We start from the raw sequence: 14771 nt of genomic DNA on the forward strand, positions 1-14771 counted from the left end.
GATTGGTCCGCTTTTTTGTTTAGTTCATTATTTTTAAATCGCTGTTTAAAAAATAATACATATACACAAATAGAAGAATTTTAAGATGGATGTAAAAATAATATAAAATGAACATACCTGAATAAGGATATTGTGTTTTATATTTAGTTATTTAATAAAGAAAAAAAAAAATACACGAAAAAATTTAGCCTCGTATTTATAGTAAACATTCGTTTAGCAACAAAGTTGAATCTTGTTGCGGAATTTTTATCAACATGTTGCTGGCAATTCTGCAGGTTGTAGAGTTTATTTAAACGAAACGTTTCTGGCAACATTGATCAACTGTTGCTCAACAAATGTTACCATATGCGTGATTTAAAGGTGTAAAAAATAAAGTATAAATTTCTCTTTATAGTGTACAAAACATTATACTTTTTTATTGTTTTGAATATAATATTTAGTTAGTATTTTGTGTGTAAATATGACATAATAATCTAATGTTAATAATTTAAATGTATATTTGACATATCGATACTAGTAAGTTTTTTTGTTTTTTAAATGGAATTTGTTTCAGTAGATATAATATATAATTTTTAACGAGACACAGAGGAAGGCTCTACTGTAAATAAGTAATTTAGTGATTATTATCGTTAATAGTTACTGTTTTTTTTTTAATTAAATAAATATATGGAAAGTTCAATAGTTACTGATTGTTTTATTTACTTCACCCTCCGCACGTTTTAAAGAATCACAGTGTTATTCCCTCACCCTGGATATAATATATTCAATTTAAACAATCGCTGCATATAAGTATTAAAAGTCATGAAACCTATGCTATATTTTTTTGTATAATTGTGGGGTAATAAAATAATGCATTAATATAAAAGATTGCTGGCAAAATCATTCTTGGGTCCCTTTTTCTAGATAGAATGATCTCCAAACAAGTAATAATGTAATCATTGAAAAAATGTTCAAATTTCGCTTTGAGTTCACTCTTTATTTTCTACTAGCTTCCGCCCGCGACTCCGTCCACGCGGAAAAATTAAGATTTTTTTTTTCTACGTATTTTTCCGGGATAAAAAGTATCCTATTTTATGCCCAGGATAATAAGGTATAATTATACCAAGTTTCACCGAAATCGAACCGCTAGTTTTCACGTGATGCCTGAACGTACAGACAGACAGACAGACAAAAATTTTTTTAATCGCATATTTGGGCTTGGTATCGATCCAGTAACACCCCCTGCTATTTATTTTTTCAATATTTTCAATGTACAGAATTGACCTTTCTACAGATTTATTATAATATGTATAGATATCTTAACGTCATGGTCTACTAGCTGGATCCTAAAGGTGCGGTTAAACGACGCGGGCTAGCCCGATCCTACGCGAGCCGAGCCGTCCGTGGAAACGCGACTCGGCTAAATACGAACGCAAGTCTGCTCGTTTAAACGACGCGGGGTAGCACGATCCTACGCCAGCCGAGCCGTCCGTGGTGGCTACACATCAATACAAAATAGACAGTTACATCTGTTTAGACGGCGCGTATTAACACAAGCCGAGCTGCGCGCCTTTGATCTGTGTCGAAAAAACCGACAAGTGATGGATCGTGCAAACTTGCCGTGCCGCGCCGAGCGCAGTTGTTTACACGGCGCGTGGCGCGGCGGACCACGAGCCGAGCCAGGCTCGGCTCGCGTGTGTGCGCGTCGTTTAATCGCACCTTATGGAGTACAAACAACAAACAAAAATTCTTTATTGTACAGTGTACACCACGGAAAATGGAGTAGTATAATTGTACTGGTTTGAACCCAGGCCTTATCCTTTTTACTAATCCTAACAATCTTTTATAATCTCTGTAGTCTGTACAAATTTTTGTAAAGATCCGACCAGCTCACGACCAGCTGTATTTAAAAAAAAAATTAAAATTAAAAAAAATTAAAAATCTTTATTAACAAAAACACATTTCAACATTACATTGATAATATTAAGATCATAACAGTAGGATTAGTTTACAGAGTGCAGTGATATCCAAACTAGGCTATTGCCTGTATCTTGGATATCAGAAACGGTATACAGGTCCCTTTATATGGCGAATTATATATAGTATAAAAATTATGATAACTAAAAAAGGAGTGTGAGTGTAAAAGTTTCCGTAAAAGATTAACAAGCATACACCCATAATAGGTTCTTGGCTCTTGCAAACTTTCAAACAGTAGTAGGATTGTACATGGGCGTAGCTAGCCATGGGCTCAAGGTGGGGCAACAATCTATACATATAATAAATCTGTAGAAGGGTCAATTCTGTACATTGAAAATATTGAAAAAATAAATAGCAGGGGGTGTTACTGGATCGATACCAAGCCCAAATATGTGATTAAAAAAATTTTTGTCTGTCTGTCTGTATGTTCAGTCATCACGTGAAAACTAACGGTTTGATTTCGATGAAACTTGGTATAATTATACCTTATTATCCTGGGCATAAAATAGGATACTTTTTATCCCGGAAAAATACGTAGAAAAAAAAATTAATTTTTCCGCGCGGACGGAGTTGCGGGCGGAAGCTAGTAAAAAATAATATGTAAATAGCAACTGTATGTACCAAGTATGTACTCGCGAAGGCATTTGCGAAGGCATTTGTGAAGGAATTCGCGAAGGCATTTGTGAAGGCATTCGCGATGGAATTCGCGAAGGCATTCGCGAAGGCATTCGCGAAGGCACTCGCGAAGGCATTTGCGAAGACATTCGCGAAGGCATTTGCGATGGCATTCGCAAAGGCATTTGCGAACGCATTCGCGAAGGCATTCGCGAAGGCATTGGCGAAGGCATTCGCGAAGGCATTTGCGAAGGGGTATCATTTAAGCTATCACCAATTTAATTAGTTTTGTGTTTCTTAAATAATAGGGTTTGTCCTCAAAATAGTAGATCTGTCACCAAAATGTAGTCACCAAACAATGCAAAATCAGTTCCACAATAAATCACCTAAAATCCTGAGATATAAGGTCTAGTACCAAATAAATGTTTTTGTATGTATTAAAATAGGTGTGTCCTAATAAGTATTTAAGCAAACTAATTTAAAAAGATCACCAATAAATCATATTATGTTACTAAAAGTTAAAATAATCAATATTTATTCTTAAAAATAATAACCACTGAATAATTAGCTCTGGTTTAATAGCTGGCTAATGGTTAGCATAATTTTAGATAAAACACTTAATTAAAGTTAAAATAATCAATATTTATTGTTAAAAAACAATAATCACTGAATAATCGGCGCTGGTTTGGATTTCGAAGGGCGCCCCCTTTTTCTTTTCTGGCCGATAAGCGCATTTTTTTGCTTCTGGGGGGTTGGTCAGCTTTAAGCGTATGGCTAATCCGATAATATGTTTGCACATGTCAATTTTTAAAGTGCGCCAATTTGTCTCCGCCCCTTTGATCATTTTTTCATTAAAATTATAAATTGATGTATTAAATTGATAACGAATACTATTAATTTATTATCTGAACGAAATAAAATGTTACTACTGTATAGGTGACAAAATATCAAATAAAAAGGAGTCGCAGTCAGGGATCGATAATCGATTTATTTGGTGACAGATCTACCATTCTGAGCACAGAGCTATTATATAAGTAACAAAACTGTAATTATAATAACGAAGTTTATATTCATGTAATGCAATATAATTTTATTGGTTATCGATCTCTTATTTTACACATATATTAACATTAATTTGATAATTCATACCTGGGAACAATTTTTGTTTATCTGAGAACGAAAATATTTCGTGGTGATAGATCTATTTATTAGGTGATACAACTTGATGACAAATATAAATTTTGGTGATAGAAAATATAGTTCCCTTTGCGAAGGCATTCGCGAAGGCATTCGCCAAGGCATTTGCGAAGGCATTCGCGAAGGCATTTGCGAAGGCATTCGCGATGGCATTCGCGAAGGCATTCGCGAAGGCATTCGCGAAGGCATTCGCGAAGGCATTTGCGATGGCATTCGCGAAGGCATTCGCGAATGCATTTTTTTTAGTGTGGGCACTAGAAAAAAAAAGTGTAAAGTAAAAAGTATCAGTGAGTTGTAGAACGTGAAGTGAACGTATTCTTGTCGATAATTCTTTTTCAACCTGGCGCAACATATCTGCTGGCGTGCCACAAGGTGGTGTGCTCTCTCCTATTCTGTTTGCTATATTTATTAACTTTTTAACGCCTCACCTAACTTCCCTTTATCATCTTTATGCAGATGACCTTCAAATATATAGTACACAGTCGCCTTTAGCTGATATTAACACTGCCATTAATGATATAAACAACAATCTAAACAAGGTGTATGATTGGAGTGTATCCCATAGTCTCAAATTAAACCCATTAAAATCACAAGCCATCATTATTGGTAGTCAGAGTCTGGTGGCTAGAATCAACTGGACTACCTTACCACCTATCTATATTGATGGCGTCGTTGTGCCTTACCGAAAATCGGTTAAAAACTTGGGCTTATATATGGACGAAACTCTATCATGGTCAGTGCAGTTAAAAAACATCAGTAAAAAAGTATTTTGGACAGCATCTAGTTTAAGAAGGCTGCGCAATTTTTTGCCTATTCCCACCAAAGTTATGCTTGCTCAGACCTTAATGCTGCCCATTCTGGACTATGCTGACGTGTGCTTTTCCAACCTAACCCAGGAACAACTCGATAAAATCGAACGTTTGCAGAACCTTGCCCTGCGTTTTGTATTTGGGTTGAGAAAATTTGACCATGTCACAGCATTTCGGAAGCAGCTTAAATGGCTACCCATCCGCCACCGCCGCAATGCTCATGTCCTCTCGCTCATGTACTGCATACTATTTGATCCTCGTATTCCTTGCTATTTAAAAGATAACTTTGAATTTTTATCTGCCAGGAGTTTGAACCTACGATCAAATGATAACCTAATGCTACGTGTTCCTGTTTACTCAACTAAATTTTTTAACGCTTCTTTTACTGTTAAAGCTGTGCAACTTTGGAATGATCTACCCACCAGCATTAGGAAAGCTCAATCGCTTGAGTCCTTTAAAAATATGGTAAAGAATCATTATTTGCAAACCTGCTAATTTTCTGTGCTGTTTTTCTTTGTTGTGTTTTATTTTTAATGTTTTGATATTGTTTGTGTTTTTTTTTCCGTTTATTTTGATTTGTACTTATGTTTTTTGTATTAATTTATTTGCTTTTTATGTGTTCACTATCTTCCCATATTTGTAACTGTATATTTCATGCTTTGTACTGGTTGCTTGGAAGAAATTGCTATTTAGCAATAAAGCCGCCAATTGCTTCTAATGTCCTTGTATTGTAAATTAAAAATTGTGTGCAATAAAGAATATATAACTATATAACTATAACGTGTAACACAACAAAAGTGAAATTGGATAAGTTAGTGGGGCAACTAATTGGGGTACTATACTCATTTTTCTTACAGTTCATGTAACATAGAAGCCTCAGCTATTTTCTTTTTTCGTGTGTAATTCGTTATTCGAATTAGGTATTCTTATTCAAAACACCTTACGGATATTAAGCTTAGTATAGGTACTTCAATTTTTAGATTTGGTTATGTATCTACCTACCTTCCAGGTCAAAGCTAGAGTGGGGCAAGCGCCCCACCCTGCCCCACCGTGGCTACGCCCATGGGATTGTAGGAGTAGAAGAATATTCAAAAATTACAACTAGCCCTGTATTTTATTAAAATATTAGTATTTTAAAAAAGAAAATATCTTTATTTTAATAAATTACCACGTCTCAATAGATTTATTGGAAAGATAAATAAAACATATACAACTTAATATACGAACTTATCTAAGTTACGATGTGTGATATACAAACACCACAACAAACACCGTGTACAAACATCATTTAATAATATTTATCATCTGGCGTTGTCTCTAATCAATTGTCCTGTCTATATTACTTGCTCTGTGGTCCTGTCAATGTCACCAGTCAATCAAGTTTAATTATTCATTCTTGTCAATTATAAGTGAAAATTGAAATATCAAACAACTAAACTCGAAGTTTGTTATTTGTTGGTGATTCGATACTGCTTTTCTTTTTATTTCTTTAATTTTTTGGAAATAATATACCTAAGAAATTATTACGACTATGGAGAAACCTACGGTAACGGAGCAGCCACCACCTTACTCAGCTACTATGCCTCAAGGTATTGCAAAATATTTTAACTATCGGAAACATTTATAATTATGTATGTTGAATTTCCAGATAAATTCGTTTTAAACTGCGCAACTTAGCGCTAACCTTAAAATCTACTTGTCTGATTTAAATACACGTAAACATCTTTAAAAGTATAAGCGATGATTAAGATTTTATTTACGTAGAGAGTTGAAATGTTATCTCCTATCTTTTGTGATTTAGAAAGATGACTAAGCGTTAACAAAAAAAAAATGTGTTTTAATGTTATAATTATATTAATAAGCATTAGGTTTTAGTCCTTAAAATGATGTATACAATACATATACATTGTTATATGATAGGCAGCTAAATGAATCCATATAACTGCATAAATAATCCTCAGTTTTGAAATTCAATCCATCTGTAACACTATTTAACCTACTTGGCCCTATCTTTAAGGTTGTAAAAGCATAAACCAGTATTCTTTGAATAATAATAGGATTTTGAAGGCATATTTTGTTTATATTTAATTATTGATAACTTGATATTATTGAGTTTACATTTGAGCAGAGAGATATGTTAACAGATCATTACTATTCAGAAGGTCATTTGTTAATTTAGTTTGAGATATCAGTTAATACTTTTGTTTTTAATGCATATCAAGAATTTTGTTCATTAGTTGAAATCTGTTGATTTCATTTTGTAAATGAATGTTTATTCAAATGTGAATTGTTTCTTATCTGTTCCGCTGATTAATTCAGTTTTTTATACATGTCATGCAAATGATTAATTTGCTATGCTCTCCTAGATTGATATTATTTTGCCAATTTACATACTATTTTAGATCACTGACGATATCCGAATGGCAATGGATAACAAGCAACTTACTCTCCTCACATTAATTGATTTTAGCAATGCGTTTAATTCTGTAGATCATGATATTCTCTTAAAATTACTTTCTTCTCTTAATATTTCCGATACTGTAATTAGCTGGATGTACGACTATCTACGAGGACGCCGTCAACGTATCTACAGTAATGACTGTTATTCATCTTGGTGTGATGTCGTTGCCGGTGTTCCTCAAGGCGGCGTACTGTCTCCTCTTTTGTTTTCTCTATTTATTAATTCCATCACTCACAACATTTCCTCTTTATATCACATGTACGCAGATGATCTGCAAATATATACTCACTCATCATACGAGAATTTGCCTAATGCAGTACGTCAAATCAATAAGGACCTTGAATCAATAATAAAATGGAGCAAAGCGCACGGAGTGAATATAAATCCAGATAAGACACAATCAATCATAGTCGGAAGTCGACACTTCGTAAATAAAATTGACTGGGTCACCATTCCCAAGGTTATTGTAGATGGTGTTATTATCCCTTACAGCTCCAGTGTCAGAAATCTAGGAATATACTTCGATCAGACTCTTTCATGGACACAGCAGCTTCAAGAAGTGCGAAAAAAAATGTTTAGTTCTTACGGTTCCCTCAGACGTTTACGTAACCTTCTTCCCATCCCCACTAAAATTGAGTTAGTACAAGCTTTACTTCATCCAATCCTCGATTATTGTGACTGTGCCTATCCCGATCTTAATGAAAACCAATTAGATGCTCTCGAACGCCTTCAGAACCTCGGTATAAGGTACATATTCGGTTTGCGAAAATATGACCACGTATCCCACTTCCGTACGAAACTCAAATGGTTGCCAATACGTTCTCGACGGAATGCTCGCATGCTTCATCTTCTTTACGGCATATTGTTTGACGCTAGAACACCGAACTATCTTAAGGAAAGATTTATATTTCGTCACTCCAACAGCTTGGTATTGAGATCTCCTTACTCCCTTTCTCTTCTAATTCCATCTCACCACTCTAACTTTTACCATCACTCTTTTACTATGAACGCTATTAATCTTTGGAATTCGTTGCCAGATTCAATCAAACATGCACAAACCATATCTACGTTCGATAGTTTGGTAAAAAAATATTATCTTTCGTTATAAATTTATCTATTATATTTTAAATTTTTTGTATACTATTTAACATTGTATGTATTATTATTACATAATATGTAGGTATATATATTGGTGTACTATATATAATATTATTATTATGTGTATCTCATTCCATAATACTCGGGTACCATCATAAGGAAGGTACCCGGTCCTTTGAAAGGCTTACGTGGGGACACGGATCCAACACGCAGAGGCCCTTTAGAGAACTTTACTGTGTTGTGGGACACCAGCCGCAGCCTGCCCATGACTGCACTATAGAGATACAGTCCTAGGCAGTCCGCGGCCGATGTAGGACTATTACAAGATATGGAAAAACAAAATAAACTGGGCTATGGAGTGGGATGTTAAATGGGCCGGTATTTGGGGACTATTGGAAACTATGGCACCTGCCTTTCTACTAAAAGAAAGTAAAAATATGTTGGCAGGTGGTGACTCGCCCTCTCACTGTATGGGCCCCCGAAATAAGTCGCTGCAATAGTGCGACAAGGGGGCAACATATTGTGAGCAGCTAAGGGTGGAGAGGCGTCCCTGGACTTTAAACTCCGATCACGCGCTCCCTGAGGGTCCAGCATCACGTGCCCACTCGCCACTTACGCTTCGCATCCACCCTTCGAGCTAAAAGCTCTCGCGACTCCACTCTGGCCGGCCGGTTAAGGCAAGCCAGAGGTGGGGGTCCTGTCCTCGTCAGGCTTCACTCCGACCGGCCGGTGAAGGCAAGCCGGAGATGAAGACAGGGGCCTCCCCCGGGAGCACTCGGTTCCCGCGGGGTCGCTACTCCCCGACACCCCGCCACAAGGTGTCCTGCGGGTTGACTGATTGCACGGGTGGAATATCTATTATCACGTGAACAATAGATATCCCAACCGTGGGCGATGGGGTCGTCACATCCCTACGCCCTTATTATTATTATTATTATTTTCTATTATTTTTTAACTTTATTGGATTGTAAATTTATTCTTAAATCTATGATTATAAGGAAGATTTTTCATTAATATTGCAACATATTTACATAATTGTAATTTATTTGAGGAAGTATAAAGATGTTTCTAGAATATATAGTTGCTATTATTGTGATTCAGTACACTTATTGTTACAATGAAATAAAAATAAACTATTGTAATGAGTAATCGCATTATCACATCGATAAGAATTGATGGCTTGTATACTCATGTATTATGAAGTGATTTATAAAATAAAATATGCAGACTGTGAGGTCATTGACACAATAATATTCTTGAATAATATGGAATATGAAAAGATGTTTTAAATCTATATTAAAGAAAGTTCTATTAGTAACATTTGTAATACAAAATTGGTTCAACGGATTTTTGGTTCATTGGATTTGTCTCCGCTAGGATTAAAAATAATGAACTATTTTCTCTTTATGACAATGAGTATAAATATAATAATCTTTAAAAACAAACACAACATATCTTATCAGTTTTTAATTTGCTATTTACCAAACCCTTTACACAGGAAATACTAATTGTTTAAGGCTAACTACACTTAAAAGTTGTTTGTACTCATTATAAATTTATGAATTTTTATTCTTACAAGTTTTAAAGAAAAATACCAAAATAATTTGCAATTTAATATTATTACGCAATAAAATGTTATGTTATGAATCATTATGGTATTTCAAGACCATGCTCCATTTTTCTTTTATAATAGTAAAAACATCAAAATTCAAAACTACATTTAACATTGATAACTAGTCTGACTTCATGTAGATTTTAACTCTTTTTCACATTCCAATAATTTAATTTAATTATGATACTGTCTTGTCTATATTTATATTTTAAGGATTATTATTAACCCTTAACATACTTGTAAATTTTCTATTCTTTAAAATTTATATTTATAAAGCATTTGGATGCTATAATCCTAAAAATATCAAATACTTCCAAATGATTACTAACTCATCATACATTCGACAATTTTCAGGACCACAAGCAGGCAACCCAGCAAGCCAGCCAAGCCAAGGGGCGTATCCCCCACCTCCACCAGGCTACACTCCATACAACGCTCCACCAGGCACATACCTCCCTAACTACGGGGCCACAAACATAATAATACCCCCCGCGATCATCGCTGTAGGAGCCTGCCCAGCCTGTCGAGTAGGTATTTTAGAAGACGACTTCACATGCCTAGGGATTCTATGCGCTATCCTCTTCTTTCCCATCGGAATTTTGTGCTGTCTCGCTCTGAAGAACCGAAGATGCTCGAATTGTGGCGCCATGTTTGGATAGTCGGAAATATTGGATTCCTAGTTTCTATAATCGGGATGTGAGCAAATAAGTATTATCTGTTAACAGAATTAAAGATGGATTCATGGATTTTAAACCTGATTTATTCATTTTATAAACGAGCGTATACATACGCTTTAACTGTACATTGTCACGGATAGACTGTAAAGTTATCAATCTGGGATAAATAAGATGAATATATGTATTGAGTTTAAAATCCGGAAAAGTCTTTAATTCTAAAAGAAAACAGTAGTAAAAGAATAAAGGTAGTGGACCTACAATCCAACTACTACAAAATAATGCCATTTTTTAAGAAAATAGGGTTATTCCTGGTTATAGGAGCTAGAAGCGTAGAAGTTGTATTGTAAATATATGGAATTTTATATTGATTATCTATATCGAATAAAAACACTTAGAATCACAATTTTGAAATGAGTTGTAGGTTCTAGTTGATATAAAGATGAGTTAAGATATGAAGGTAAAATTCATAATATATTTACTTTACAACTTAGAGAGAAACACCAATCATTACTGTGTTTTACATAAAGATTTTTACATTACGTCCAAGTAAAACAATAAGACTTAGCAATTTTTAATTTGTTGCAAAATAAATATTCATCAATGTGTAAGTTTTGTTCTCTCAAAATTAATCACACATAGTGATAAAATGTTATTTTAATATCTATCTTTTATAGACTTAAGTTGCAATAATAAGTAATATTGCTAATTTAATTTGGTATTCAAATTATCAATTGATGATTAATAAGCTGCCGATGTAAACATGAATTTTTAAAGTGCCAGGTTATGTATTAAATACCGTAATTGGTGAATAATGAAAGGATTCTTACATACCATATTATTACTTTTTATATGTAATTTATCTGAACAAAAAGGCAGATAATAACTGGTAAAATCAAAGAGGTTATATATAGATCTTTACGGAAACATCCGCCAATTAGAAAAAGAGGGAAAATCGCTGTTCTTTGTCTATTTCTGTCTACCTGTATATCTTTCTAGTTTTTTTTCCTGTTATGGCAACTATTTGCCAGTGTCAAGTATCTTTCTAGTTTCTTTTTCGTGCCAACGCTGTCTTTAATTCTAAGAAGCCTTTTTTCTCTCTTTTTCTGTCCTTCCTCTATGTATGATTTACCTACATTCCACGCGACAATAGTTAGACTTAAACAACAAATAATTAAAAAATAATATTATAATCAATACACTTGTACAGGATAAACTTTAACCACATAACCGTGGTCAGTCTTTGAAATATTATATTATACGGTATACCTATATATGGTTATGGTCCTATATATTGTATTAATTGTCATTATTTGTAAGATACATTTCATTCTTTAAGGGCTAATTTTTCAATGCTTGGATAAAACGTCCGTCCAATAAAGTATTAGGCTGGTTGCAGAGCTAGACCGACCGTCAGTCGCGCTTGTCATATGTATGGAAATTCATAAAACCTTTCATAGCTAGACCGACCATACGCACGCGTATTGTCATGCGCATTAGTGTAAAGTCATACAATTGTTGATGCGTATCGTCAGGACTTGGTCAGGACCGACGGTACGCACTGACGGTCGGTCTAGCTCTGCAACCAGCGTTACACGATAATATTAAAATGTCACGTAAACTGTCAAATACGGGCAAATAAAATACGTTTTTAAAATGGTAGTTTTATACATTATTCTACGAATAAGTTTTATCCAAGCATTGAAAAATCGGCCCTAAGAGAAATACTGTATTGACATTATCAATACAGTTTATTTCTCTCCGAATCTTTGAAATGTATATGCAAATAACAATATTATGTAGAATAAATAAAATAACTTTTAAGTGGCCTTCATAACATTGAAATTTGCTTAGGTTTTTACGTATCTATATAAAATTTATACTGTAAAATAAAAAAAAAGTTGATGAATAAATATTTTATAATAAGCAGAATAGTATCGTTTATTATGTCATATAAATTGTGCCTCTTATTAGTAGTAGGTTAATAATAATTAGTGTAATATTAGTTTTTGGTCAATTTAGTAATACATATAATGCGATTTTACCGATATCACATGGAAAATATGGCTGTAACCACAATATTTATTTATTTTTCACTTCAATATGTTCCGTTTAATCATTACCCTATCTATTTTGTAGAGAAAATAGAATAGTTTGATGTTAATATGATTTTTATATGCTTAATATTCATCTAAGAGCAACTTTTGTCTCTCGCAACTATTTTGCGGAGACAAAAGTTGTTCTTGCGCGCTAGCTCTTAAATGATTACTTTGTATAAAATAAAACTGTTAGTTTATTGAAGAAACATTTACAAATATAAATGAATATAATTGTATTAGTCTAAGATCCGGCTGCAGGATTAGTGCGTTCATCGGTTTTTTGCTGAAAACCGAATTTTTATGTATATTTATAATTAGGAGAATATATATCGACTAGGTTGCCAGTCAAAATTTGGCCGCAAGCATGTTTAATTAAAATTTTTCTAATCGATTTTTGGAAAAAAAATTCGTTCACTTGTTTTTTTGAATAAAATGTAGTCTACATCACGGCAAATGATATAAAGATTCAAAAAAATCACGGTTGCCGCTTTTCACCTGGCCGCAACATCTTGGCAGCCTGGTGCAAACAGGTATGATTTCGATTCATTTTTACGTTCATAACGTACATTTATGAATCATATATCAAATTAAAGCTAATTTTTTTCTATTTATTATCATATATGGTTGCCTAATTAAATCCGGCCGCAAATAAGGGTTGCCGGCTGTTAAAAATTATAAATATTTACGCCTATTAGTACACCGACGCATTCTTTTTATGTATATTTATAATTAGGAGAATATATATCGACTAGGTTGCCAGTCAAAATTTGGCCAAAAGCATGTTTAATTAAAATTTTTCTAATCGATTTTTGGGAAAAAAATTCGTTCACTTGTTTTTTGAATAAAATGTAGTCTACATCACGGCAAATGATATAAAGATTCTAAAAAATCACGGTTGCCGCTTTTCACCTGGCCGCAACATCTTGGCAGCCTGGTGCAAACAGGTATGATTTCGATTCATTTTTACGTTCATAACGTACATTTATGAATCATATATCAAATTAAAGCTAATTTTTTTCTTTTTATTATCATATATGGTTGCCTAATTAAATCCGGCCGCAAATAAGGGTTGCCGGCTGTTAAAGATGTTGAATATTTAAGGTTGAGTGAAAGAAAATATGTCGTCTTTTTCAAAATGACAAATTTAAAAAGTAATATTGATTTAATATAATTAACAGCCTTTTTCTCGTTGTTTCGCTGCCGCACGCGAATGCGTCGGTGTACTAATAGGCGTAAATATTTATAATTTTTAACAGCCGGAAACCCTTATTTGCGGCCGGATTTAATTAGGCAACCATATATGATAATAAACAGAAAAAATTTAGCTTTAATTTGATATATGATTCATAAATGTACGTTATGAACGTAAAAATGAATCGAAATCATACCTGTTTGCACCAGGCTGCCAAGATGTTGCGGCCAGGTGAAAAGCGGCAACCGTGATTTTTTTGAATCTTTATATCATTTGCCGTGATGTAGACTACATTTTATTCAAAAAAACAAGTGAACGAATTTTTTTTCCAAAAATCGATTAGAAAAATTTTAATTAAACATGCTTGCGGCCAAATTTTGACTGGCAACCTAGTCGATATTAGAGGTCCGCGCCGCAGTCCAAAAGCCCAGCGGCGGCGCGCCGGGTGCGGCACCCGGCGCGGCGCGGCGTCGCCGGCGTGGGCTAGTTATTTTTAAAGTTATTAGGGGGTGGGCGGGCAGTAGAAAAATCTCTCTTTAAGTTTAATAAAAAAATTATTTTTATTAAAATCAAGTAGCTTAACTATTTAGTGATGAACATGATAATTATAAACATTGCCAATAATTTTATTGGCAATGTTTTTTTATGTCAGAGCAAGCAAAGGAGCCGGTGGGCCACCTGATGTTAAGTGGTCACCACCGTCCATAAACACTTGTAACACTCCGGCCTTTTATGGACAAATAAGCTCTTTTCTTGAAGGCCCCAATGTCGTAGTTGTTCGGGAACACCGCAGGTGGCAAATCGTTCCATAGTTTCACCGTACGTGGAAGGAAGTTGTGGGTGAAGCGGACAGTGGTGGAGCGCCAACCATCCAGATGGTGCGGATGGAACTGGTTTTTACGGCGTGTGGTCCGGTGGTGGAACTGTGCGGCTGGTAAAAGGTGGAACAATTCCTCAGAGCACTCCCCATAGTAGATTCTGTACAGTATACAGAGAGACGTAACGTCTCTCCGCACTGACAGTGGGTCGAGCCTATCGGAAAGCCTACGGTCATCGAC

The 14771-nt window shown here is 34.6% G+C and overlaps 1 protein-coding gene across 1 annotated transcript; it reads left to right on the forward strand.

The window, feature by feature from the left end:
• The first annotated feature begins 5972 nt into the window (after positions 1 to 5972).
• LOC123694486 (brain protein I3) lies at positions 5973 to 11839 on the forward strand. The gene is made up of 2 exons (XM_045639935.1): positions 5973 to 6166; positions 10103 to 11839. Exons 1-2 carry the CDS (start codon positions 6109 to 6111, stop codon positions 10405 to 10407), a joined length of 363 nt encoding a protein of 120 aa, XP_045495891.1. The 5' UTR covers positions 5973 to 6108; the 3' UTR covers positions 10408 to 11839.
• Positions 11840 to 14771: the final 2932 nt, after the last annotated feature.

Source organism: Colias croceus, chromosome 9 (genome assembly GCF_905220415.1).
Source record: "Colias croceus chromosome 9, ilColCroc2.1".
Classification (NCBI taxonomy): Eukaryota; Metazoa; Arthropoda; class Insecta; order Lepidoptera; family Pieridae; genus Colias; species Colias croceus.